The sequence below is a fragment of the Crinia signifera genome, chromosome 11 (assembly GCF_055691185.1).
Source record: "Crinia signifera chromosome 11, ASM5569118v1, whole genome shotgun sequence".
NCBI classification, from domain to species: Eukaryota; Metazoa; Chordata; class Amphibia; order Anura; family Myobatrachidae; genus Crinia; species Crinia signifera.
Genome location: NC_139227.1, coordinates 42,270,873 through 42,298,533, shown reverse-complemented (window position 1 = coordinate 42,298,533; position 27,661 = coordinate 42,270,873). Strand labels below are relative to the sequence as shown.

The window sequence follows — 27,661 nt, the reverse complement described above, 5'->3', positions numbered from 1 at the left end:
CATGCGGGGTGGTTCAGAGCATCTTCGGGGGCGGTGGAGGAGGCAGCGCTTGGAGCTGATGCTGCTCCAAGCACTGCCTCCTCCATCAGTGTGACCGGGATCCGGTCGTTCGACCTAATTAACCCGTTCACACTGCAAAGCAACCTGGCAACAAACTGGTAAGAACCCTTCTTTTTTACGGGGTTGCTGCCAGTTTGCTGGACCCGGTAAGCCCTTTGACATCACCCCTATTACTGGTTCGAACCGGCAACAAACCAGCATGAACCCGTTAATTAGGTGCGATCTGAAAGGGGTATAAGTCACATTGGGCCTAATTCAGCCTGAGTTGTTATTTAGAGAAAAAGCAGTTGCCTGCGATCAAAAAGTCGCTGACCAGAAAGAAAGAGCAAGCGATCCTCGAAGAATTGCGAATGCAAAAAAACGAAATATCAAACAGTTTTTATTCCATGTGTAAAATTCCAAGGCTTCCAATAATCTGCTACAGAACCAGGCTGGTCATCGCTGATGTCAGAGACCCAAGCCTGCGTTTACACATACACATTCAGAGAACTCTGTGTTTCTGCCCCTAAATGCTGGCTTCTTGTCAATCAAACTGCGACCGCTATGCATACCAATATTTATTCGCAATATGAGTACAAACTATGAGAATACTGCACACGCAAAGCAGATCAATAATCGACTGGACTACGAATTCTCTAATTAGGGATCCAAGCTGAATTAGGCCCATTGGTGTAGAAAAACATTGCTCCACCGCATCCGCGGTTGCGACTCAGTGCTTGCAGACCATAGTAAGTCGTTCTACTGGTCACACCATAGTTCATTCCTTCTGGATCCACCCTGATGTTGGTTTCATCATTATGTTAGTTGCTATCCTATGTTGTCCTGTGTTTTCATGTACGATTGTGTTTTGTTTTTTTTCATCTCGGTAAGACACCGCAGACACCTTGTGCACTATATAAATAACATTTACAATAATAATAACTAATAAAAGCTATGCAATTAAGCCTTTCTGTAAAAAACCTGTAATCTTCCACATGGGCATGTTGGGGCTCCCCAGTGCTGGGTGGGATTCAGTGTCGGGGGTCCCCTTTAGACATAGAATGTTGCTTCCAGATTTTAAACCCCCCTTAAAATGAATAATTGATATCAAGCCGAGCAGATCCAAGGATTCCATTGATCACAATTAGGTAAAGTAAAAGTAAAGCCACCTGATTACGTTGGACTTGTTCTGAATTCAAACTTTTGGGTGTTTGACTTGCAGAAATAAATAGCAGGCATCTGCCTCCACAGCTGGCGCTTCTCTTCTTTAACGCCTTTCGCCATTATGATACCATATGCTGCTTAAAAATAATGATTAAAAAAGATGAAATTATCCCCAAGAATGGTAATCAGAAGAATTGAGAGGAGAAATGGGAGAGACAGGCAAAGTAGCGATTCTGTCCCCGTTATAACTGAACTGGCTGGCGTGATGCTACAAAAGTGATCGTCTCTGTGTTACAGATATGGGGGACGACACTGCAAGATGTGTGGGCGCGCAGCAGCCAGCTATGATGAGGGATAGGAACCTGGGCTCAGCTGTGAAGGACTGCCCTTACTGTGGAAAAACCTTTAGGACTTCACATCACCTAAAGGTGCATTTGAGGATACACACAGGTAAGGACCCAGGAGAAGACAAGTAGATTTGAAATTCAAACTTGTTTTAACGTGAAGTCTTATGATTTTACTAGAAACAGGGCTGACTGGCTGCCGTGCCACGTGAAGGGGGACCTAGCCCCCGCTGCCTTTGTACGTTTTATATGCACTATCCTGAAAGTAGCGTTATACAATACACCCCGTTTATGGTCTTGGCATTATATACATCTGTGGAGCATCTGAATGGCTCAACTGTGCGAACATTATGTGCGGGTTGCATCTGAATCAGGCGCGGTGGATTAGGTTAATTTGCTGCAGCATGGGCAAGGCTAGCAGTCTTTCCTGACCACTTGCAGTCCTTGCATTTGACTGCTTAGTTTCTTGTCACTGTGATATCAGTGTAGCCTTAGCAGGATTGTGGCAACTCTTCACCTTAGCGGCCTGGTGTTGGGGAATTGATTAGGAGATGCATGGGTTTAGTAGAACAGTACAGGATGCAGGACTTGCGCAGCTAGGTACTGGCCTTTTCTGCTGGGATCACCGTACTTTCCAAGTGCCTCTCAAAACATCAGTCTCAGTTCTGTTATGTTGGCTGTTATATAAGTGAGCGACCTAACTTTTATATCTGTAAGTGGTGTAAAAGGGTATGCCATGTGGAGAAGTGTGGACCAAACAGCCGGGGAAAATTTACTTACGGCTAAATTGTTTATTAAACATTAAAGGGCTGATTCTAAAACAGCACACACAGCAGCATCTCTTGGTCTACGGCCTTCTGTGACTGCTGATCGTGCTACACACTGTTTCTCTTCCGTACACCCATGCATCTAAATATGCAAGGGGCGAGATGACCACTTTTAGTTTCGGTGAAACTTATTGTTCCCTTCCATTGACCATTGGTTGCGCCATCAAGTACAGTGTGTCTGTCTGACCATGGCCTCCTACATCTGCATCTGTGCGTCTTAGAATGTCAATAACAATTTTGCATTCATTTCTAGCCACCCTCAGTCACCGCCCTGGAATACCCATCCTTTTGCCTCCACATTTCTGATAACATCTGACCCATCTGAAGCAGCTCCTTTGTGGAACACATTACACCGTAGGAGTTTGCTGGTCTTGGATCCTCTGAGACAACAAATTCCATACACTCTCATACAGTAATTAATGAGGGTTTATTTATGTTGACATTTCATGACAGACCCCTTTTAACTGTTGGTTAGAAGCTTCTAATGACCATTGAAGATGAATAGAGGCCATCAAGGGTAAAGAGTCATAGGAGGGTAAGGGTAAAGAGACATAGGAGGGTAAGGGTAAAGAGACATAGGAGGGTAAGGGTAAAGAGACGTAGCAGGGTAAGGGTAATAGGAGGCAGCGCTACAAGTATTGACGTAGACAGGTGATAATAAGCGTGGAGCAGAAGACAGATGAATAGTGCCATTTTTAAAAGTACCAAAGTGTTGCAAAAGTGCATTTCCCAATTTTGAAAAGACCTGAAACCACCACCCCCCACACACACACACACACACACTGAGGAGGCATCCACAGGCTTCTAACGGTCATTTATCAAGCACAGTCTTTGAGATGGCCCTTGTATCACCTTGCATGTTACTAGGTGGTAAAGACGGTTCTAGGCACATAGACATAATGGGCCAAATGTAATAGGGTGAGAGTTTCAGAAAGTGAGAGATTTTGGGAGAGTTTTCCCATGTTTTTTAAAGCAGCAACCAATTACACTGGAAAACCAGGTTGATTTTGCCATGTAATTGATTGCTGCTTTAAAAAACATGGGGAAACTCTCCCAAAATCTCTCACTTTCTGAAACTCTCACCCTATTACATTTGGCCCAATGTATGTAAAATACATGCAAACAGTCCCATGCAAACAGTCCCATGCAAACACTCACTCTAGGTAGTAATTATGTCATAGAGAGGTTGAAATTAGTTATATTTTAGTAGTAAATATTTTTTTTTTAGAGAATAAAGTTTGTGGCGCTAAGCGGTAAGAATGGAATTTTATGTAAGCGCAACTTCAACTGTTTGTCTAAGTCCTCTGAACAGTATGTTTTAAGCAGATAGAACTAGTTATTAAAAATGGTGCCATTGCCCAGAGGTGTAACAACCACAGACAGCTTGCAGCTGTTTAAATTAGGATAATATTATATTAAGTGCTCTAGGGCAGCTGTTCCTCTCCCGTACCCCTTGATTATGCATTTCATTTATGAATACCCCTCCTCACAATTTGGAATATTCACAGAACTTACAAGTTGAGTGGAAGTGAGCGGTCTACGTGTCCTTATATTAAGGAGTAGCGGAGGAGTAGTGTGCAGTCAGGAATCGGGTCCCACTGTGTCTGGCCGCTGGTTGTGTACTGTCTCCGGTAGCGGAGGAGTAGTGTGCGGTCAGGAATCGGGTCCCTCTGTGTCTGGGCGCTGGCTGTGTGCTGTCTCCGGGGTTCCCGCTAATGCCTGTAGGATTAATGCTGCTGCTTCCTTTACCTGTGTCAGCATGGGGCAGATGATCGCTAATGTCTGAGGGCAGTGCGGGTAGCTCCCAGTGTATTGTCGGGCAAAAGCACGCGGAGATGCTGATGGCGCTGCAGACGGAACCAGAAGTAACGTGATGTGGTTGATCTCCACTGCAATGGGAGACTTCTTCTGCCATCAGGACACTTCTTCCTCTTCTTCTGCCATTACCAATATTATTTTCAAGTACCCCCAACCGGTCTGCAGAGTATCCACAGGAGTGCTAGTACCCCAGGTTGGGAACCACTGCTCTATTGGGAGCCTGCACCCTCTATAAGAAATATACTTACTGCACACAAGTTGCACAACATCTCTATGTACAGTAGTCCTAAAAACAGCAGAATTATTGATAGTGATGTAGCTATAACCTTTATATTTCTCATTACCCTGTTCCTGGTGATTTCAAGAATACACAACATTCCTTGGCTGTTTTTGCCCATTTTCACCTACTATAATGCTTCCAGGTTTTTCAGATCAAGTAGAATGGAATATCAGAAATTATTAATAAATAAATAATAAATAAAGGTGCTACATAGCTTTTTGAATGTCGGGATTAGTTAAAACAGTAACCCTATTTGATTTAGTTTTTTTTTTTTTCTGTATTTGCGATTTACGCTCTCATTTAAACCCAACAAACAAGGAAGTTTGGCTCTTTCCATGGATATGAAAAAAACAAACTTCCTTGTTTGTTGGGTTTAAATGTTTTGCACCCTCCGTCACAAGCCGCGTGATCACGTTATCGGACTCAGCTTAATTCATCTATCTCTGCTTTTCTCAAAAACTGTTTATTTTTCTCTTTTTTTGTTTAATTTCTCTTTTTTTCCAACTTGTAACAATGCAGTGCTTGCAATTTCTGGCTTAATGACATCCCAAACTTTTGTTGGGAATAATTGATTGAATTTAAATTTCTTTAAAAGTTTAAGAGGTAATGTTACAGTATAAATTTCATAGCAAACACTAAGTAGGGAAATATCCATTAGCGAAATTAACTACAGTTTCTAGGTAGCTAACAATGTTCAGTATACAGTAGGGCATGGCTAATGAACACTGCAGTGGGTGATATTTCATTATATAAATTAATGCTCACATTTTAATGGGAAAGTCACATAATGAATCTCGGCTTCAGTGACAGCAATTAGAGACACAGATTGTCCCCTTCTGGACAAGACACTGTTTAGCAATAAGCAGCTGTGTAAAAGATCTCCAGGTTTACAATATATATATATATATATATATATATATATATATATATATATATATGCTTTGGGGTATACAATTTATTTATATATATATATATATTAATGTACTGACTCTTCACTGCAACTGAACTGGCCATTCATCTCTTCTTGCATTACTTAAGTAAAGAGATTTGGAAATTCTAAATAAATATCACAAGTTATACAGAAGGATAAATTGTAAATCTCGGTTGAATAAAGAAAAACTTCAAACAGATTAAACTCTTAACGCTGAACATTGGGCAAGAATCTACGTAGTTCAATTCTACTTTTTTTTCCTTAAATAAATCTAAACTAGTGTTAGTTAGGTTAGTGACACAATAGGGACATTTTAAATAAGATGAGTGTTAAAACACTGTTGAATTATAATTATAATTTTCAAAAATAGTATATCTTTTTTATTATAAAACTGATATTATAAAATATCTATATTATAAAACTTAAGTGTAAGTTTTACCAATAACATCTACAGTATCATATGTATTTTTTCAACTTCAGGTTTTTTTTTTATTATTGATAATACAGTAATATGGTAATTTTTTATGTGAGAGGGTGTATTAGTGTGTGTAGTATAGGTGGGAGTAGGGTATGTGAGAGGGTGTATTAGTGTGGGTAGTATAGGTGGGGGTAGGGGAGGTGTGAGGGTGTATTAGTGGGGGTAGTATAGGTGGGGGTAGGGTAGGTGTGAGGGTGTATTAATGTGGATACTACAGGTGGGAGCAGGGGAGGTGTGATGGTGTATTAGTATGGATACTACAGGTGGGAGTAGGGGAGGTGTGAGGGTATATTAGTGTGGGTAGCACAGGTGGGAGTAGGGTAGGTGTGAGGGTGTATTAATGTGGGTACTACAGGTAGGAGTAGGGGAGGTGTGAGGGTTTATTAGTGTGGGTAGTACATGTGGGAGGGATTCAGTATGAAATCCCGGCGGTCGGGATCCCGGCGGTCGGGATCCCGGCGTTCAAAATCCCGACCGCCGAAATCCCGACAAGGGGGGACGTGGATCACCCCCCCCCTTTGCGGGCTCGCTGCGCTCGCCACGCAGCGGGCCCGGTGCCTCGCTACGCTGGGCACGCTAATTTAGTCTCCCTCCAGGGTTGTCGTGGACACCCACGGAGGGAGAAAGTGTCTGGATTTCGGCGGTCGGGATTCCGGTGTCGGGATTCTGAACGCCGGGATCCCGACCGCCGGGATTTTAACTACATCCCTGTGGGAGTAATGGAGGTGTGAGGGTGTATTAGTGTGGGTAGTATAAGTAGGAGTAGGGTAGGTGTGAGGGTGTTTTAGTGTGGGTAGTACAGGTGGGAGTAGGGAGGTGTGAGGGTGTAATAGTGTGGGTTAGTATAGGTGGGGGTAGGAGAGGTGTGAGTGTGTATTAGTGTGGGTACCACAGGTGGGAGCAGGGGAGGTGTGATGGTGTATTAGTATGGATACTACAGGTGGGAGTAGGGGAGGTGTGAGGGTATATTAGTGTGGGTAGCACAGGTGGGAGTAGGGTAGGTGTGAGGGTGTATAAATGTGGGTACTACAGGTAGGAGTAGGGGAGGTGTGAGGGTGTATTAGTGTGGGTAGTACATGTGGGAGTAGTGGAGGTGTGAGGGTGTATTAGTGTGGGTAGTATAAGTAGGAGTAGGGTAGGTGTGAGGGTGTTTTAGTGTGGGTAGTACAGGTGGCAGTAGGGAGGTGTGAGGGTGTAATAGTGTGGGTTAGTATGGATGGGAGAAGGTTAGGTGTGAGGGTGTATCAGTGTGGGTAGTACAGATGGGAGTAGAGTGTGAGATTGTATTAGTGTGGGTGGTATAGGTGGGAATAGGGTAGGTGTGAGGGTGTATTAGTGTGAGTAGTATAGATGGGAGTAGGTAAGGTGTGAGGGTGTATTAATGTTGGTATTATAGATGGGAGTAGGGTAGGTGTGAGGGTGTATTAGTGTGGGTAGTATAGATGGGAGTAGGGTATGTGTGAGGGTGTATTAGTGTGGTTAGTATAGGAGGGAGTAGGAGAGGTATGAGGGTGCATTAGTGTGGGTAGTATTGATGGGAGTAGGGGAAGGGTGAGAGTGTATCAGTATGACTATAGGTGGAAGCAGGGAATGTAGGACAGTGTACCACTGTGACTATAGGTGGAAGCTGAGCATGTAGGACAGTGTACCAGTGTGACTAGTATGTTCTATGAGTAGTGTAAGTGTAGAAGGGAGTGAGGGAATTAGTCCACTAAGAGAAGAGATGTACACTGAGACACATGTACAAAGTGGTTGGAATGGTAGGACAAACCAGAAAAGAACTGTGTCACAGAGACCTGTGGCTTTAATTATGTGCAATAAAAGAGATTAACACAAATGAGCAGCAGAGAGATCGAAGAGCATGAGCCTAGAAATGTACATTGCTGTGAGTGCATCTATTATTTCTTCTTTCCTTTTGCTGGTTTAAGTCCATGTGCTGTGAGTTAAAGGAAAGAAATGGAAATAGATGAATTCGTACAAGTGTTTTAGGACGTTTGGTTGCAACGAGAAGAGGAGAACTAGGGTGACAGTAGAAGAGGAATGCTGGGCTGTGATATGGTTCCTTTAGGAGTTATGATATTATGAAGTATAGACATTTACAAGTGGGGATAAATAGATTGAAGAGGTGAGCTAAGTATGGGTACATCAGGGTAAATTTAATAAAATGGGAGTTCTGTTGAAGATTCAACCAACCAGATTCTATCTATTATCTTTTAGAAGGTGCTAAATAAATAAAAAGTAAAATATGCTTGGCTGCTTTGGGACACATCTTAGAAAATTTACCCCATAGTGTGGGCGGTCTGTGTGTGGGGGGGTGGGGGGGGGGGGGGGCGGGAGAGGGTGTGGGAGTGGAGAATTGAAATAGAATAGGGTCTATGTGGAACGTGGGGACAATCGCAATTATAATATATATTTTTTTCATTTGAATTACTCTATTACTGACTCAAAAGTGATATCGTGCTCCAATCTTGTTGTGTGTTAATAAGTATTTCTATATAGACACGTTGTTGTTGATCACTGAGAAAAAAAATCTAGTCAGTGACAACTTATCATTAACCTGAATAAACAGCAGTGCCACTCTCTGGGGTAAAAAAATAAAAATCTTTAAAGAACTTTTATTAAATATTTTATACAGTCGCATATAGAATCTGATTGTTATTATATAATGGCCATTTTTGCAAATTACGACTATTAGTCCTTTTAGTCCTTTTTTTCCTGTTGCACACTTGTATTTTTTTACGTTGTTATTATAAGCATTTCAGAATATCTTTTTAAATATTGTTTATTCCCTTTAAATTGGTGATACTTCCAACTGGCTTAATATTTTGTTAAAAGTCATGTTATTTTTCCGTATTTTTTTTTTTTTTTTTTTTTTCATTTTAAAACAAATGTATTTTTTTATTCAATAACATTTTATTGCAGGCTATTTTTTTTTTACGATGTAAAGAAAACCTGGAAACATTATTGTGTTCCATTCAGTTAGATCAACATTTGTTTCTTGGTTCCTTTTCACAGGATTTTTTCTCCCTTTAAAAAAAAAAATTAGAATAATTACATATATATTGTATGCACATTGCAGAGTTGAGCCAGAAAAACATCAGTGCATACAGAAATTACTGCAAAGCCTCTACAGATAATTACAATATAAAAGTGAGGGTCTTAATACATTTTGCATTTCTTCATTAGCAAGATTTTTATTTAATTTTTATTGACTTTTTTTAATTGTACCTATATGTTTCTCTGCAGAGCCACAGTAATGTAATGGCTTTAATATTTCAGAAAATCTGTGTTTATGGATCTCTATTTAGAAACAATGCAGTTGGTCTGCAGATCTCAGAATTCTTCTGGAATGCTGCCCTCTAAATAATGATAAATTACTCGTGCAGTATGCCATTTGCTAATTATATCCATGATTTACTGCAGAGGACGACTTAAATCATTCATTTCAGTCTTGCGTAACAGTGCCATAATATTTTTAGGTTTTTAAAATGGTTTGTATGGGTATAATTTAAACAAACTTCGCAGCTTTTCTGTATAGAATATATCAGTCTATAATAAAAATTTGCATTTATTTCAGCCATTTAGTTCTTATATTTTATGAAACTTAATTATTTATACTACAGGTTTAGAGCCTGAAACGTCTTTATTATTTATTAAAGAGAAGGATATATACATTTAAACACAAATATAGGCCCTTATTCTGATCGGTGCGGATATTCCCGCATTCTTACGGAGCGGTCCGCACGCTACGGTGTTTTGCCGCATGCGGCCATCGTCCGTAGAAACGCCCACGTGTCCTCCGCATTCGGACGGACTCACTCTTTAAGAACAGGGCGTGTTTACGGACGACATACAAACCATGCGTGTGCGGGAGAAACACTCCGATTCTGCACGGTATTACAGAGTATTACAGAGTATGCTCGGGAATACCGCATCCGAACGGGAGCCAAGCGGTGCTACCGCACGTAAGCGGAGTATTTACGCCAAACAACCCACTATTATGTATCTTCTGCAATACATCACAAGACCCACTTATTCAATTACCTATCCTCATAAAAAACTTCTTATTTGGAATTGGAATCAATTAGATGCCAATATATCCTTACAAGCATGCCTAACACATGCATTGCACACATTAACCCTTACAGCAATTGAAGTGCAATGGTTTCAATTAAAGCACTGACAAGCGTCCTATTAGTGAGTAATGAGTAAAGGAGTCGATTCTATTGGGTTCAGGTGTTAATGCTTGTAGTCATTAGGCGTACGTTCGCCTACCGCATGAACGAGTGGTGTCCGCAAAGCAATAGTACACTTGTGGACACCGCACATTTCTTCCCCTTTTGATCGCGTGCATTCGGAGTGGTATCCGAATGTACGCCCCCCAACATAAGTGTACTCCCCCGTGTCCGCCCATGTTTCCGCCCCGTTTTGCCCACTTTTAAACTACGCCCATGTGACATTCCGCATGACGCCCATAATACGCCCATATTTCCCGACTGATTGCGGGGAACAGTTTTGTACGGGATTTGGCCGAACTGGTACGGAGTCAAGGCGTGGCACATGCGCGTTGCGTTCTCCACGCATGCGCAGACGCCGAAAAGACGCGATCCGTAAGAATGCGGTAAAGTCCGCGTCAATCAGAATAAGGGCCATAGTTCTGATGTGTGAGGAGAGAAATTTGAATATATCTTGAATGTTGCATTAAAATGTAGAATTCTGTAAATAATAAATAAAAAAAAGTGAAGGTAAAATATAAAAAAAAATTATATTTGTGTTCTGGCAGTTTTAAAATTAAATGATACATTTTAATATTTTAGCATTTGTTTTCTATAATTTCTTTATGAACATACTGTAGGAAAACATAGGCTATGATCTATTCTGTTCAAATGATTTGTTATTTAATATTAGTTTCTTATTTAATTGCAATGAATTGTTACATCCTATGTTGAATGAGTCTTGGAGTTTGATTCGATAGGCTACAGTAAAACTTAACTTAATTTGGAAATGGCAAGCAGTAACTTGTGTCCTTTTTTGAGCAACATTTTTCTTTACCTTTATCCTTGACATGCTTTGTTTTATCAGTAGAATTTGGCCTTAATATCCCCACCCCAACTTTACCAACCAGAAGAATGAATTCACAAGTGCCATCATACCTCTAGTCACAGTCCGTATATTCTTTGATAGGCAAATTTATAAATACAGTACAGTGGACAATGGTGTAGAACAGATTATTATTATTATTATTATATTTATAAGGTACCACAAGTGGTTGGTGCCATACATATGGCACACATTTGAACAATACAGGTCGATCTATAACTATTGTTGCAAACTAGTTACCAGCCTATCAAAATGATGGAACAATATAACAGTACATGTTAGCACCGGTGGTTAGGCACGCCCACTCGAAGCTACACTTCAGTTTCTCTGCCGGCATCATCTAGTGGCTGCCGTTATTCGAAACGTTTAAATTCACTTTATAGAGGTGAAGAGCAGTATTAGCCTTTTTTCCATATCCATCTGCATTAATGGCTCACCATGAGACCCAGCGAGATCTTGCTACCAAACGATGTGGCTACATTGAATATAGATCCAACTCCTCAGGGATAAGGCTGGAAGGACAGTTTGTAATATGTGTCTCCATAGCGTAGGAATTGCTGTAGATAATTAATGATAAAAAAATTGTCTGTTACAGTAAAGTAAACCCATAGGTCAATGCTTGGGAAAACACATTTGCATTCATTGTTAAATGCATTAAGCTCTTTGTTTTAAATCGTAAAGGAAAAAATACTCTATATCTGACATTCTGCTTGTGTTTTAACCCTTAGGTGAAAAGCCTTACAAGTGTCCCCACTGTGACTATGCTGGCACCCAATCAGCATCTCTCAAGTACCATCTAGAACGCCACCATCGGGAAAGACAGAATGGCTCTGGTCCAATTCATGGCCATGGGCACCCTGCCACCCAGGATCACAAGGATGAATCAGCAAGTAAGAGCTCTATCTTCATGAGACCTGATATATTAAGAGGAGCATTTAAAGGTCTCCCAGGAATTGATTTCAGAAGTGGCATGATACCACAGCAGTGGCAGTCAGGGTTGATGTCTTCTGCAGATCGTCAAGGCCAGTCAAGTGGAATTAGTTCTGAGGTTTCCTCAGAAGCATTGAAAAAATTTGAGATCTCCTCTAAAGCAACAAACATTGCAGAATTTGGAAGAGCATATCAGAATATTGTAGGCAACGGAGTTAATTTCCAAGGGTCTTTGCAGGCTGTTATGGACAGTTTTGTTTTAAGTTCTCTAAGGAAAGAAAAAGAAATGAAAGAGAAGGCCCTGCTGGACTCGATTCCTATAAAAGCTTCCAGGTTAGACAACTGTGATGACAAAGGGGAGAGCAAAACACCTCAGAAAAAAATGGAGAAGTCCCAGTATGAACCTCTGGACTTGTCTGTAAGGCCAGATGCACAATCTCTTCCAGGTTCTTCAATCACGGTCCAAGATAACATTGCCTGGCATGGCTGTTTATTCTGTTCGTTTACAACTTCATCCATGGAACTGATGGCCCTGCATCTCCAAGCTAACCATCTAGGAAAAGCCAAACGTAAAGATTGTACAATGGGTGGGCATGGGCACTCTAAAGATCAACTAAGGGAATGCATGGGCACAATAAATAAAGTTGTGGCTTCCTCTTCATCAGTACAATGTGGCAAAGAAATTATGTCATCAAAAATAAGTCCGCTGCAGACATCTGATAAAATCCCACCACAAGGAAGCACTAAAGAGACTTTATCTGATCATAAAGGTACTTCATGGTCCAGTCATATGGATTCCGTATTTAATAATTTTCCAAGTGAATTCTATAAGCAGTTTGGTGTCTACCCAGGTTCCATTGGGACAAACTCTTGCTCCAACATGGACATTGATCCTCAGTCTCCACAGGATGATGACTCACATGTCCTGCAGTGTGATTCTGTTAACACAATCGCTACTGATGATCTCTCTGATGAAACCTCGTCAGAGGAAATGGAAATGTGCAAAGATGATGAGAATGAAGATGAGGACATTGAGACGGAGCCAGAAAACATGAACTCAACCGATGAACAGAACAAAGAAGAAAATGGCGTCGAAGATGCCCTAACCAATTTAACTGCTCCTAGGTCTTCTGAAAATGTGGTTTCACCAACATCACAAATGATGGAGAAGCAGTGGCATGCAAATCTTCCACTACCACACGAAACGCCACAAGGCTCTACAAAACCCGATCAAGCCCCTGTTGCCGACTCATTAGAGAAGCAGGTTAATATGCTCTCCGTTCTCCGAGCTTACAGCTCTGAGGGCATGGCTGCTTTTAATGGACTTGCGACCAACGCAGCAAACAGTGGATGTATGAAGAGACCAGATTTATGTGGTAAGTTCACATGATAGATAAACACCCATCTGACATAAAGTTTTTTTTATAAAAGTAACTGGTCATAGCTAGAAGTTCCTTTCCACTTACTGTATCTTTTTATATCAAGAATCTGATTAATTTTATTAGTAATTATCACTGGTAAAATGTTGACTACCCTTATAAGTCTAGGACAAGTGGGAGTCCTTATAAAAGTGGCTTAAAAAATATTTAGTAAATACAGTAATATCTTTTGCTATTCGTAGACCTTGACCAGGAGACTGTGAAACCTAAAGATTCTCTTTTCTTTATTAAATCCTGGCTGAATCAGACTTTCTACTAAAATTCACGAGATTCATAATGAGCCAGGGAGATACTGATAATATCTAACTAAATTACCCGCTACGGCTAATTCTTTCCTAACTCCCTCTATTGACACCACCAAAAGCACTTACTGATGTAAGCAGCTGTTGGTGTTGATGTATTGATTCTAAGTACATTGACTGTAAGAGACACATCTGTCAAATGGTACATCGATGAACCCACAATCTGGTAATGTTGAGTTCTTGATAAATGGGCTGCGCACTATTTTATTAAATTGCAGATTAGTCTATACTGTACAGACCTTATGGCCTTCATTTATCAATTTCTCTGCTTTTTTAAGAACTGGCCTTTATATTCTTTGAGGGAAAATGGTACGCTGAATCCCTATTTTAAATAATTTTTTATATTTAAAAAAACCCTTATGCTTTAAGGATTATATAAGTAATCTGAAACCATTGATATCAATGTCTAAAATTAAATTAGAATTTTACACCACCTTCTATAACATAAATTGTACTGTATTAAAGGGTTAATTCACTCGGATCTCACACACCTTGTGAATAACTCTTTTCAGAGGGTGCTGTCCGGTCAAATGAGTAATTAAATAATTAATTAATTAAATGTTATTTATGGTGTAGAAAAGTCTTTATTTTGACATTTTATTTCTTTATGTCTAACAAAAGCATCTTTCTAATAATTTTTTCTATTTATTTTCTTTAAATACTTTTTGTTTAATGTGGGGCTGAGGATTCAGTTGTGAAAAATAAAAATAAAAATGCAAGTGACGTGTTATTTTGACGGTGAACAACATCCATTTTATACTCCTTACCAGAGGCCGGCTTTCCGATATATAGCAATAAAGCATTATAGAGGCGTTGTGTATTAAGGGGGAAGGAAGAAGTGCCTAAAGGAATTAAGGCAAAACTATAACTGTTTAATGGGAGGAGGCACAAAGTCTCATCCTCTCCACCCATTTTTAGAGCTTTTTCAGAATAGAGAGAATTTTATTTTCTAATTATTTTTATTGGTGATTCTGTAGCTTGAACCATATAATAAAATCAAATAGATGGACATGTACATTGTACATTGGTATGGGTACATGCAGAGGCCATAAGGCTAGGTCAAACAGCATAAGGTTGGACAGTATTATATTTCAACCAACAAAATGGATTAGAGCTTTTTCTATGCAGATATATGACTTGTTAATGCATTTATTTTGTTCCTGTTTGAAATAGCTGGATATGGGTTTGGTTGTCCCTTATTAGATGTGGCCTCAAATAATTATTAGACAGGTAAATGTTTACAATAATAAGTTTGGACATTCAGGAAAAATCAGAAAAATAAGATAAGTTGTGTGATAACCAGGTATTAGCTGAGTAGACAGAAGTGTTTCATCATTGCTCGAGCGCAAACCATAGTGTTCATATAGAAATTGATGCTTCATTTTATTTATGGAACTTCCCCTTATAAAATCTGCTAGCCTAGCTGATAATAAAACATGTAGAAAGCATCAAAGCACCCCTTTAGATCCTGGCCTTTATACAGTACTTACATTTTTTTTTTTTTTGTCCCCATAATTGACTCTATCGGACTCTACAGTCCCTCATGTCCCCTTATGGAAGCGTAGTATAGAAGAGTGAACTGAGTATGGTGACGTAACACCTAGATGTGTGATACAATTTTTGCATATTTGCAGAATTTATAGCCTCTGGTCACATCAGGGTCAGGAACGTCCATGGAACCATTGTTGGTCTCCGTAGCAAGTGCCATCAGTGCTTTACAGTGATGACAAGAAAAACCATCAATGGATTTCACTACTCGGGGACAAGTGACCTCATTAGGTCAATCAAAGAAAAAACTATAACTGCATCTTTTCCATTGAAGAGAAACATAATTCCATAGAGCAACGGTCCAGGTATTAAGTATGTCCATGCTTGGCCACAGGTGACTTCATTAGTAACTCAGTCAGTCTGATTTAACCATCTGTGCTTAGCCATGGATATACCTAAAACCTGGACCGTTGGGGTGCCTTTAGGACCGCGTTTGGGAACCTCTGCCATATAGTATTTGTAGCAAACCATTAAAGGCTGATGGTAACTCTAAGCTCAACACATTCTTCTGTGTGCGTGTCCTGTTATGTGCACAGGTCTGATAACATTTAAGTCCAAATTCCGCCAGTAAAAAACATGACATTTCATGCCACAAACTGCATAATATTCTGCAGAACAGTTTTGACCACTTTACTTGTAATACAGACCTCATTACGCAGTATCACCGATATCCTGCTGATGTCTTCCAACATTCACACATTCCCTCTTTTGGCCATTGTTACCCTAGATACTTAGAAATTGGCCACTAAATAATTAAAGCAAATATATTTAGTAAAGGAACATTCTTTCCAGCTGGAGTTATTTTTAAATGGAACTCTCTTTTTACATTCCCTAAGTTATCATCAGCCACGGGGGACAACTGTCAAAGTTGGGGCAAAGAAAAAAACAAAAAGAGACTGTTTCCCATTGCAACCAATCAGAAGAGTTTCTATGGGTTACTGCCCATATTTACTGCTGATAGATTTATTTGTATTAAGCAACTGAACTCGGTATAGCAGTTACCATATAGCATTAATATGGCCTTAGAAAGGATGGATTAGGAAGGACAAATGGGAAGTGTATTACTATTAAATCAAGTGCTGTAAGATTTTCTGTTTTCAACAGGTAACATGCATAATGCAACCTAACGAATTGTACGTTTACCTGCCTCTGGTCCTGTGACCTTTTGGGCAAAGTTTCTATGAACATTTCCTATCCTTAACTTGTATATCAAACATCTGTTTTTTCTGCCTATTGCCACTACAAGCAGCATTGATAAAATGAATTAAGGTATTGACTTTAGACCCCACTTTAACAGGGCCCACCCACCCCATAACGCTCAAAGAGAAAATGTTGTTGGCCGGTACATAACCAACCAAAAACTTTAAAGCAAAACAACTCAAAGAAATGGTCCTACCCTTCTCCTATATTACATATAACTTCGTACTATACTTCTGCCAGTGACACTCAAATATACTGTACAGAATACAGATTTGAGCCCTTGGCATCCACAGCACCTTATTCTGGCCTTGTTGGGAAGTGACCAAACCCAATTTTGTCTGCAGGGAGCATTTTGTCCTGTTTCATAGGTGTATAACTTTACATTTGCCAGAGCTCACCAAATATCTTTATTTATGCGTTGAGATACTTCTCACATTTGGGCACTGGTGTGTCTATAATGGATACAGTGTGGGTGGTGTACACGGGTTCCCGGGGGGCCCACACTGCACACCCTGCACCCATTTTTTTCAATAATTACCCTCCAGAACTCCACATAAGCAACAGCACTGCATAAACCACAAGGAACATGCTTTGGTGGCCACTTTCACAGCATTTTGCACACGCACAGTAGGAAAGTTACTAGGAAAATGGCTGGTGTACATTTTTTCAGAGAACAGCGCAGGCACACTCTGGGACAGTGATAGGGTCTCCTAGTGACTCTAGTGCTCAGAAATTGTGACGATTGCAGACTGGAGTCCTGGCAGTCCGCCCCTCCCCCCCCCCCCCCAACCCCAATGGCAGCCCTGGACTGCACAATAGGGAAGGGATGACTGACTAGCTACTTTCCTGTCCTCTGCAGAAGATAATGTTAGTACCCTATTAGTAGTCATTATTTATGTATTTACTGTGTTCAGGAAATAGACAGTGACAGAATACTCAGGTAAAACTTATTATTATACAAGTGTAATATTATCAAGTTCTGGTGTTCCATGCACAGCGCGATCATAATACAAAACAAAGGAACTGAGCTTATTAATGGTACTCTAGTGGCATCATTTGTAGAAGAGATGCAGAACATTTCCTCTACACTTGCAAATGTATCTAAACCAAATGTGTTTTCAAATCAGTCCATAGAAATGGGAAAAAAAAGGGCTAGAATTACTTTCAATGTTGTGAAAGTTGTAACGTAACTTTTGGAAATATGTGCATTTATTTCACATCTCTGTGATACTGTACCTGATGGTAATTCTGGGTCTGAAAGATGAGCGCAGATTTTACAAGCATATTATTGTTCCCCTGCTCATCAATACACTGAGATTTGGGGAAACTTCTGTGAGTAGTTCTTGCTGATAACCTGAATAGTTGCTGTTTCCCTTAGGTATGACACAGAGGGCACATAAAAGTGTTATGTCCTCTGGCAAAGAAAATAAGTAGCTATTCCTGATCAGGCCTGTCATCAAGGGGGGATCAGGCCAAGAGAAGGGCCTGGATGGCAGTAGCATGAATCAATATGGGGTGGCTGAGCACCGACAGGCAGCAATGGAGAGACAGAGCAGTTGTATTATCAATATTTAGCCAGCTATGAGCCAACTGGAACTCATTGACCGGCAGCCAATCAGGAGCTGCCACTCCGGCTCTATATTCATATTACCACTGCAGCTCTTTTCTTCTGTGGCTGCCTGACTTGTAACAGCCTATATATGTAGGTGTGTAATCTGTAATTACTGAAAAATGGATGTGTTATTAATATATTAGGACAATGATAGGGAATCCTTGACATCAAGGTTTAGGTGTGACATGCTACAGTCTATTTGTAGCCTAATTAATGCTCAGACTATATGCGCTTTTTCTTTGTCACATAGGGTGACATCACATGATCCCAGTATTGATGTGTTTCATGCTATTACTAAACTTTTTAGATATTTTATTTGTTACACTGTCATTTTTATTTTACAGCATAATTATTTTTTTGATTCTGTTTTCTTTTTACAGACAACCAGGACGGCTATGGGGACCCTGATTGCTCCTAGTTTTGCTATTCTGTATGTTGGACTGACAGGTGGTTTGTGTCTGATGTACCTCGGCCTCTTGCTGTACTGCGGCAGAGGTATATCGATGATTTATTTTTCTGCTGTGGAAAAAGGCAAACAAAAGGGGTCTTACACTCCCTAAAAATGATCTCTGATTATTACAAATATCAACCTACATCAGAGACAAAGGACTTGGTGATGGTTTTTAATGTCGTTCCTATTAAATATCCATTGGACCCTGTTACGTTTAGCCATCACAAATAAATTAAATCAGCTGCTATTCTTGAATTAAAGTGGTAAAAGAGAAAAAAAAACTTTTTTTTTTTTGCAGGCAGACTTTCTTAAATTATTAGATTTGTTTTCCAATACACTGACCAATGATATATAGAGTGTTTAAAGTTGTACATCTTTCTTTATTAGCACATGGAAAATATATTGATTTTGGGAACTTGTATAGATGCTAATTTAGGGCATTATAAATACATCAAGATGGATATTTTTGGTTCTTTTCTTCTGTTTCAATGAATCAAATTCTGAAGATTTTATTGCCTGTCTCGTAGTTACTTGCAAAAAAAAAATAATTAAATATTAAAATGTTTCAATTTAGCTAAAATTGCACATTCAGATAATCCAGTAAAACTTACTAATAATGTTACTAGTTGTCAGACATCTAAATTTATTACACTAATACATTTAAAAAAATAAAATAAAAAAAAGATGGTCCGTTTAGAGACAATACGATTACGTACATGGTTCCTCTAGTCGTAATGCACTTGCTGTTTGTTTACCTTGGTTGATGTACTTGTAATCTATATTACATCAGAATAACCAAAAGGAAACTGGAACCAGAGTATTTTATTATTTAAATATTTAATTGAAAAGAAGGTGTATGCTCATCGCAAACCTAAAATCACAGCTAGAGGGATTGTGGAGGCAGTGCGTTACAGGCTGCATTCGTAGGCGTGGCGCTAGCGTGACACTGCATCAAACCGAGTTGGATCTGGAACCTGGCTTACGTTTCCTGGAGGTCTGAGAGGTGGTTTTGATATTACACCTTTTTTTAGATAAATGTGTTGCTGTTTGTATATTATGATGTATTTGTATTTTTATTGTACATTATTATGTATTATAAAGTTAAATGGTGGCGAGACATAGAGCTATTTTAGGAGGGTCTGTATAGTCAGAAGGAACGTAAACAATCATAGTGGTCTTAGGAGGGGGCCTATAGCATGAAACACATTAAGACTGAGATGGAGTACCGGTCAATGATGTCATCTTAGGTGATGCACTGCGCAGCGGAGCGGTACTGAGCTGGAAGATCGGGTGGAGCATAAACCTTGATGTCACAGATTTCCAGCTTTGTCTTCAGTTCTTCATCAAGAATAGACACACTTGGATACTGACTTCTGCATGTTGACTTCTTCCAGTCTACGCTACTTCCAGCCTAATGGAGTGGCGCCTTTGTAAATTTATATGTGTAAGCTACTACCTGTTTGTGTTTTCGTTGTATAAAGTGCTTTGATATTCACAGTGATCTCTTTATTTTTTGCTTTTTTCACTGGCAGCCTTAAGCTTTTCTGCAGTTGAAAGTTTGGAATCTGTATGATATAAAGATGTTGGTATTATTAATATTTTCATTATTATAATTATTATTGTCTTTTTGCTACCGTATACACAGCACTGTACGCAGAGTATTTGTCATTGTACCTTTGGAGTTTATAATTAAATGCCCCCATTATTATCAGCCAGTTTACCATAATGTTTGGTAGTGAAAACAGAACCCCCATGCAAACCTGGGGAGAATATACAAACCCAACACAGATCGGACCAAGTCCACTACCCTGAGGCAGCAGTGAAAACCACTGTACCACTGATACCCCATTTACACCAGCCCTAATAACCAGGGTTTACAGGTGGTCTAAACCAGGTAGTGTGACCCGGGATTTCAACCCAGCAAATGTTCGTGGTGTAGTATAAACGGGTAACCCAGTTGATGCAACCCAGGACCCGTTCACTGCGATAGAGCAGTGTGCTTCCACTTGAAGCATTAATTCATTTTGGCAATAGTTCTGTAATAAAAACCCAGAAATTCAATAAAAAAAATGAATGGAGAGGTGGCATGAGTGTAAGGGCCAATCACAAGCTGCAGTCTTTCAGTTGTGGCATTCGCAGGGCCGAATTCGCTTAAATTTGCTTGCACCCCTATGGAGGTGCAAGCACTTTTCAGCAAATTCGGCCTGTCGTGAAGTGTGCTGGGTGTTGTGATGATTTGCACTTGGCGAATCATCCGCACCCTTTGGGGTTAATAGGATCGACCCCATTGTATTCAAAAAAATATTGGTTGAATTTGCAGAATGCTTCAGTGAAGTCACAATATGTTTGAATGATGTCACAGGCTCACAGTTAATTGGTAAACGACATTGTTCACCCCATAAAATGGCTGCTTCCACAGCATGACACCGAAATGTACATTTTACTAATGAGTTTTGCAATGCACTTGGAGAAGAATACTTGGAAAACGTACTGTGCAAACTTTACAGGTAGATCGTTGCTTGGGTCAGACTTCATCGGACCACTTCAGTGATATAAAAAAGCAATGCTAACTACTGTGACACAGTGTTGCCCATATTGGTTAGTGAACCAGGCTTTCACTAACTCAGGATCCAGCCTCACACACACCTACAAACACATCAATAAATTTACCAATATACTTTATTCTGAACTCTCGCCATCTTGCATCAGATCCATCTCACACTTTTTGATTTTATTTATGATTCACTCATGTCACACTTTCCGTGTACAAGTTACTTCCCAGAGACCACTACACTGGTAATCCGCACTTCCATGCATTACAATTAAAGTGCAAGGCGAAAAGTTTAGAACAGTAAAGTGGGAGGTGCATGCCGTAATCAGTTACCGATGTCGTCCAATCAGGTTGAACTTTCACTGCCACTACTCCAACTTTGAAATCTGTCCTGCACTCAGCTTAGACAGGAATAATGGCACATATGGGCAGTAATTACTGAGTAACGGTAAGAAACACTGTCAACATTGGTTAGACACGAAATAAAGGCATTTCTCTGTCCAAACTGGACCCCCCTTTTCATGTGTCTATCCCCGGTGGGTGGCATTTAAAATCCAGTCAGTAAATACAGATTTATAGGCAGTTGCGCATACAATTCCCAAGTCGTTGGACATTTTCTCCTGAAACTGTTTAAACTACAAATCAATAATAAAAGGCTCATATGCTTTCCCTAAGAACAGGTTCTTTTCAACTATTATTTTAATCAAAAACATATGGTGACTACACCAGGCAGAGAAAATACAGATGTACGGATTATGGCTTATATAAGAGATTTATTTTTTTGTCTCTGGCTCGCCCTTTTAAAAAAATTAGAGATTTAAAAAAAAATATTTATATAAATAAATTTAAAATGAGAATTCTGCAGCCTTGGGGGAAGGTGGGGGTGGGGGGGGATTTTGTTTATAGATTGATTAACATAATAATAAAAAGAGAGATGCGTCACCAGATCAAGAAGAATGAAAATAAGTGTCACATAGTAATGTAGTATTTATGGGGGGAATACGATGTAGCGCACTTTATCAGCCTATGAAGTGCTCTGAATTTTTCATGATGTTTTCTTGCAAAGAATAAGAGGATTATATTTATTAAATAATGAATTCTATTAAAATTTGATTGATGCAGACTTAGAATGACATTTTGCTTTGTCTCTTTCTAAGAAAGAATAAAATAACGCAGATATCACAGCAATATGTAAAATACATGTGTATGCGCATATGTTTACAGTACCTTAAATGGTCATGGAAATTCTTGATGATCTCTAGAATGTGTCTATATATATATATATATATATATATATATATATATATATATATATATATATATATACATAATCCATGGTACTGGCACTCACATCAATATGGTCATCTTGCTGGGGTGACATTCCAAGGTAAAAGACTTGCTAGCAGGTCATTACTTTGTATACAAAAATAGAATGGAGTCACTCACCAGTCTCAGGCAAATCAAATGGTTTATTCAGGCAGCATGGCAATATTGGTGGGCATCGACGTTTCGGTCCGCCTCTGGGACCTTTTTCAAGATCATCTTTCATCTTGAAAAAGGTCCCAGAGGCGGACCGAAACGTCGATGCCCACCAATATTGCCATGCTGCCTGAATAAACCATTTGATTTGCCTGAGACTGGTGAGTGACTCCATTCTATTTTTGTATATATATATATATATATATATATATATATATATAATCTCCGTGTGTCGGCACTCAAGTTGAAATGCAGGCTTTTGCTTGCCAGGTGCCTCCCGTATGCTCCGATTAAGACACCGGGGCACTTCACACACTTCCTGACGGTGGCACTCTGGACTTCCAAGGAATAACAACAGACCACTTTGGTTCAGCAACGTTTCAACGCTTTATTGCGTTTTTATCAAACCCTATAAAAACGCAATAAAGCGTTGAAACGTTGCTGAACCAAAGTGGTCTGTTGTTATTCCTTGGAAGTCCAGAGTGCCACCGTCAGGAAGTGTATATATATATATATATACTGTATATTAGAAGATGCGCCTGGGTTTTAACTAGTGCTGGGTGGAACATTTTACCCTTTTTCACCCCCCTGGGAGACAAATTAAAAAAAATCCCTGCTTAGTAGATGGCTACAAATAACTGTCACAGTTTCCAGACCACCCAGCAGGTCACATGATCCAGGACAACTGGCAGATGAAAAAGGAGTGTTCACAACGGTCACATTTTCCAGAGCACAATGATGATTCAATGTAATTAGCTGGCAAACGTTTTGCCACACATGTCCAAAACTAAGCAACCAATTATAACGCCAATATTTGTATGCAAATATATATATATATATATATATATATAAACATTGACTCCTTTTTCCCGATGAATCATTGTACAAAAACATTGGTTCATGTACAAAATTATTCAATAATAACATATACAATTACCTTCAGGCTATGTGTATACGGCAGTTGTTCCCCTCGTGTGTGTCTAGGCACCTTAGGGTACCACAAGGCTTTTGCAGGGGTGCTTCAGTTTGGGGTCCAGGACCAAATCAATTTATTTATGGTCCATGTAATAAGCAAAACCAGTGATAGTGGCTGTCATTTTAAAAAAGATGTGAACAATCAGAAGCACAGCTGTGCACCACCACATAACTGTGCACCAACACATAACTAAACCTACAGCAGAATACACTTAATAAAAAAAAATTTTTTTACCAAATGTACCAATAATTTCTTTTTTATCCTAAGGGTACCCTGACATCAATGCTGATACGCTAGGGCGCTGTGATTCAAGACATTTTGGGAAGCACTGGTATATATGTTTAGGCTTGGGACCATTCCCCAAGATATCTCAGTATTGCATGCAAATATTCCATAATACGTAACAATCTGATTTCCAAAATACTTCTGGTCCCAAGTATATTGGATATGGGAGACTCAACCTGTATACCTATACAGTCTATACAGCATACAGACCATAGACCAACAGGTGACATATATAACAGGAAAAGGTAAATTACATGACTTTCAGAAAGTAAGCATATTAGAAATTAGAGAATGCTCTACATAACGGGTAATATACTGTATTGTATATCAGATAATTGGAATGAATAGCAGAAGATAGCAATTTATTGTTTATTGGAAATATGGAAAAGGGGGAATGTTCGGAGACTGTAGGACGATCAGGGCAGTATAGAGCCTGGCTGGGCCAAGGTATTTCTTTTTTAGGCAGTGTGTCCTACTCATAAGAGGTGTGGCCATGCCCCCTTAAAATAAAATTAAGAAAAAATAGCACTTTAAGCACCTCCCTGGAAACACCATGTTGGGAAAAGCCGCTGCAGCTCCTGCTGCCAGGTAATGGGGAGAATTACGGCCCCTCCATCAGACCTGGGCCATTCCCCCAGCTTCACACATGTAAATTACCATTAGGCAGCTGCCTATGGCTTCAAGAATGTGGGGGTGCACCTGAGTCTATCACAACATTGAGGATGATCCTGAGAGTGGCATCCTGCAAAAGGCAGGTGTTGAACTTTAAAGATACCACCTCCACGCGTTCAACTGAGTTCCTGGAAAGTCGGTATTAGCGTGTGGGTGGTGGGTGGAGCTCTAAGCTGATGTTCTGCCTAGGGTGCTGCGCCAGTCCTGAAAATTGAGCTTGTGGCTGTGATGGTTCAGCGTGGGCAAAAACTAATATTGGATCTAGAAACAGATGAAGGTGCACAGTAAAGGTTTATTATAGACACAATACATGAGGACAGGTGAACACAGAGCCCAAAGCCTATAGAGCACAAAAACAGACTGGATACAATTTATGGCACAGCAAGCAGGCCAAGTAGGAAACTATGGACAATCATGGTTCAGAAGCAGGCAGCATACATGCTTGGATTAGGGACAGGATATAAACCAGAACAAAATCCAGAATCAAGCAGAGGTATTATCCAGGAGACAAAGCCAAAGGGTCAGAACCAGAACAGCCAGCATTAGAAATGGGACCACTGACAACACACAGGAAACTGCCATGACCAGCAACAGACTGTGTCAGAGAGTGGAATAAAAGACCTGATGAACAGGTGCACCTGAGGTTGTCTCCTCCCAGGTAAGATGACCAGAAGCTGAGACCAGGCAGTGTCCTCACTGGTGACCCGCAGTACTGCACACACCAAGAAGTACATGGAAGTTATTACAGTGGCTCAGTGTTACTTGTGGAGAACTTGAAGTGGTGGCTTGGGGAGTTTGTTGTTTGTGGCACAATGAAAGTGGACATGTATTATGGTGGATAAAATGGAGAAAAAAAACGGGAAAATAAATCTCTGAATGCTTATTACCGGGGTGATGGGTATTCTTCTAACGGATTCGGTATGAAATCCCAACGGTCAAAATCTTGAAGGTCAAAATCCTGAATGGGTCATAATACCGACAAGGACAAAATCCCGACATTTAAAATCCTGACAATGACAAAATCCCGATATTTCAAATCCCGACAAGGTCAAAATACCGACCTTTAGAATATACAGGTGAAACAGTCAACATGACTTTGTGTCGACAGGTCACGAGGTCGACATGGGTTTTTTCACTGTTTTATTACCCGAATGTCGACACAGTCGACATGGACACTGTTGGAAGTGAACCGCAGCCCCTCGCATCGCTCGATTCGCTCGCAATGCTTCGGGCGCCAATTTTATTTTATTCTCCCACCATGCCCTGGTGGATGGTAGGGTATGAAATACCGCCTGTCGGCACATGTCGGGTCAAAAAACAGTGAAAAAAAACCATGTCGACCTCACAACCTGTCGACACAAAGTCATGTTGACTGTTTCACCCGTACATTCTATATGTCGGTATTTTGACCATGTCAGGATTTTAAATGTCGGGATTTTGACCTTGTCGAGAATTTTTCCTTGTCGGTATTATGACCCATTCGGGATTATGACACTGTCGGGATTTTTGACTGCATCCCCTTCTAACCCAGTCCATGTTTTCCAGGCCACCTGGAGATCTGTAGAATTTGATGGTTAGGAATAAATGCAGCACATGATTGAATATGTGACAGTAATGACTGCACCGATGGTCCAGCTAGGTGGTCTGGGAAATGTGACTGTTAAGAGATCTTGAAGACTGGTCTGTCCACCCCAGCTCTAACCTCATAATAGCCGATATTACCCCTGCTTGTGCCACTGTTCCATGCCAACCGCACAGTAATTTTGTATGTGAATTAAACATGAAAATAGCATCCGTAGTTCTAGGCCAGTGAGGACTGCCACCTCCAGGCTCCATTACCGGAACAAGCAGGGCCTAGTCAACCAATAGGCTGATCAGGCTGCAGCATGCGGAGCTAGGTCCTTGTGGTACAAAAATGGCCACCTAATAGACCTCTAGCATCTGTCAGGGCAAGGCAGCGCGCTCAGTGCTACCTGGAAACATGGATTCCTGATGGCAAGCATGTAACTTCCCTGGCAATGAGCATGCAACCCCTGGCAATGAACAAGTAACCTCTGACAATGAGCATGTAACCCCATGGCAACAAGCATGAAACCCCTGGCAATGAGCAAGAAACCCCTAGCAATGAGCACGTAACCCCTTGGCAAGATGCACGTAACCCCCATGCAAAAAGAATGAAACCCCTGGCATTGAGAAAGAAACCCCTGGCAATGAGCATGTAACTCCTGGCAAAAAGCACAAAACCCCTGACAGGAAGCACAAATCCCCTGGCAATAAGCACATAAACTCTGGAAATTAACATGAAACCCCTGGCAATAAGCACATACAGTAGGTAAAGAAAAAAAAATACAATTAATGTATGTGTGTGGGAGGGGGGTGCACCTTTGTATTTGTTTAGGGTGGCTGGAACCCTCAATCAGGCACTGGCAACCACCAACAATTCCCGGGCAATATGTGGGTGTGGCAGCTCTTCTCTGCTTGTTGTCTGACCTGCCGCCACTTTGCGCCATTTCTGTGGATAAGGGCTGGGTAGTGGGCAGGACACTTCTTTTTGAAGAACACTGGACCCTCCCACATGGGGTATTAGCTTTGGTCTTTAATGCAGCTGGAGCTCCATGAGCACCAGTTCAGCATTTGGCCTATTGGGACTCTCATCAAGAGATGTCGCTCCCCTTGTAGTTATGAATGCCCTACTGCTACGAACCACCTAACACCACCAAGTCCTCTCTAGGTCACCATAACAAACCTCAGTAGACCACCATAATTAATGCTCATATAGGTATGTCTGCAGAATGGGAAGTCATCGCCAAGGACACAACACAAATTGCTAAAATATGTGGATTGATATCATTATAAACCCTTTGAGTGCCAACATCTCTGTGAGAGATGTTGAAAATATCAGGTAAAATTCCAGTGTCGCTCACATTTGTTATATCAATTCAAAGAAAAAATGTGCAAAAAAAGATTATGGGTAACATTTAATAGAATGCGATTTTTAGTAACTTTTCAAAACCAGCACCGGGCTCCAACAGCCTGCGGTGTCATGCCACAGCCAGGGGACACTTTTTACATAAGGTCCCCTGGCCGAACCATGAGCACTGGTCAGGCTGGTCAGCCTTGGATGGGGTCCCTGGGGGAGTGGGGACCCCCTCAATAAAGGGGTCTCCCCCCCAGGCTTCACCCATCCAGGGCTGAAGCCCGGGGAGGTCACCGGCGTCCCTGGGCTTTGGACGCT

The 27,661-nt window shown here is 40.5% G+C and overlaps 1 protein-coding gene across 9 annotated transcripts in view; it reads left to right on the top strand.

Moving 5' to 3' along the window:
- Positions 1 to 27,661, top strand: part of ZNF536 (zinc finger protein 536) — a 557,864-nt gene that overhangs the window by 289,926 nt on the left and 240,277 nt on the right. For 7 of the 9 annotated variants that reach the window (XM_083163799.1, XM_083163798.1, XM_083163802.1 and 4 more), the window contains exons 6-7: positions 1,501 to 1,653; positions 11,710 to 13,287. In XM_083163799.1, the coding sequence (XP_083019925.1) occupies positions 1,501 to 1,653; positions 11,710 to 13,287 (1,731 nt within the window). Of the gene's footprint in view, positions 1 to 1,500; positions 1,654 to 11,709; positions 13,288 to 18,392; positions 20,174 to 27,661 lie in introns of those variants that run through there. The other 2 variants (XM_083163805.1, XM_083163804.1) reach the window with 2 other exon arrangements.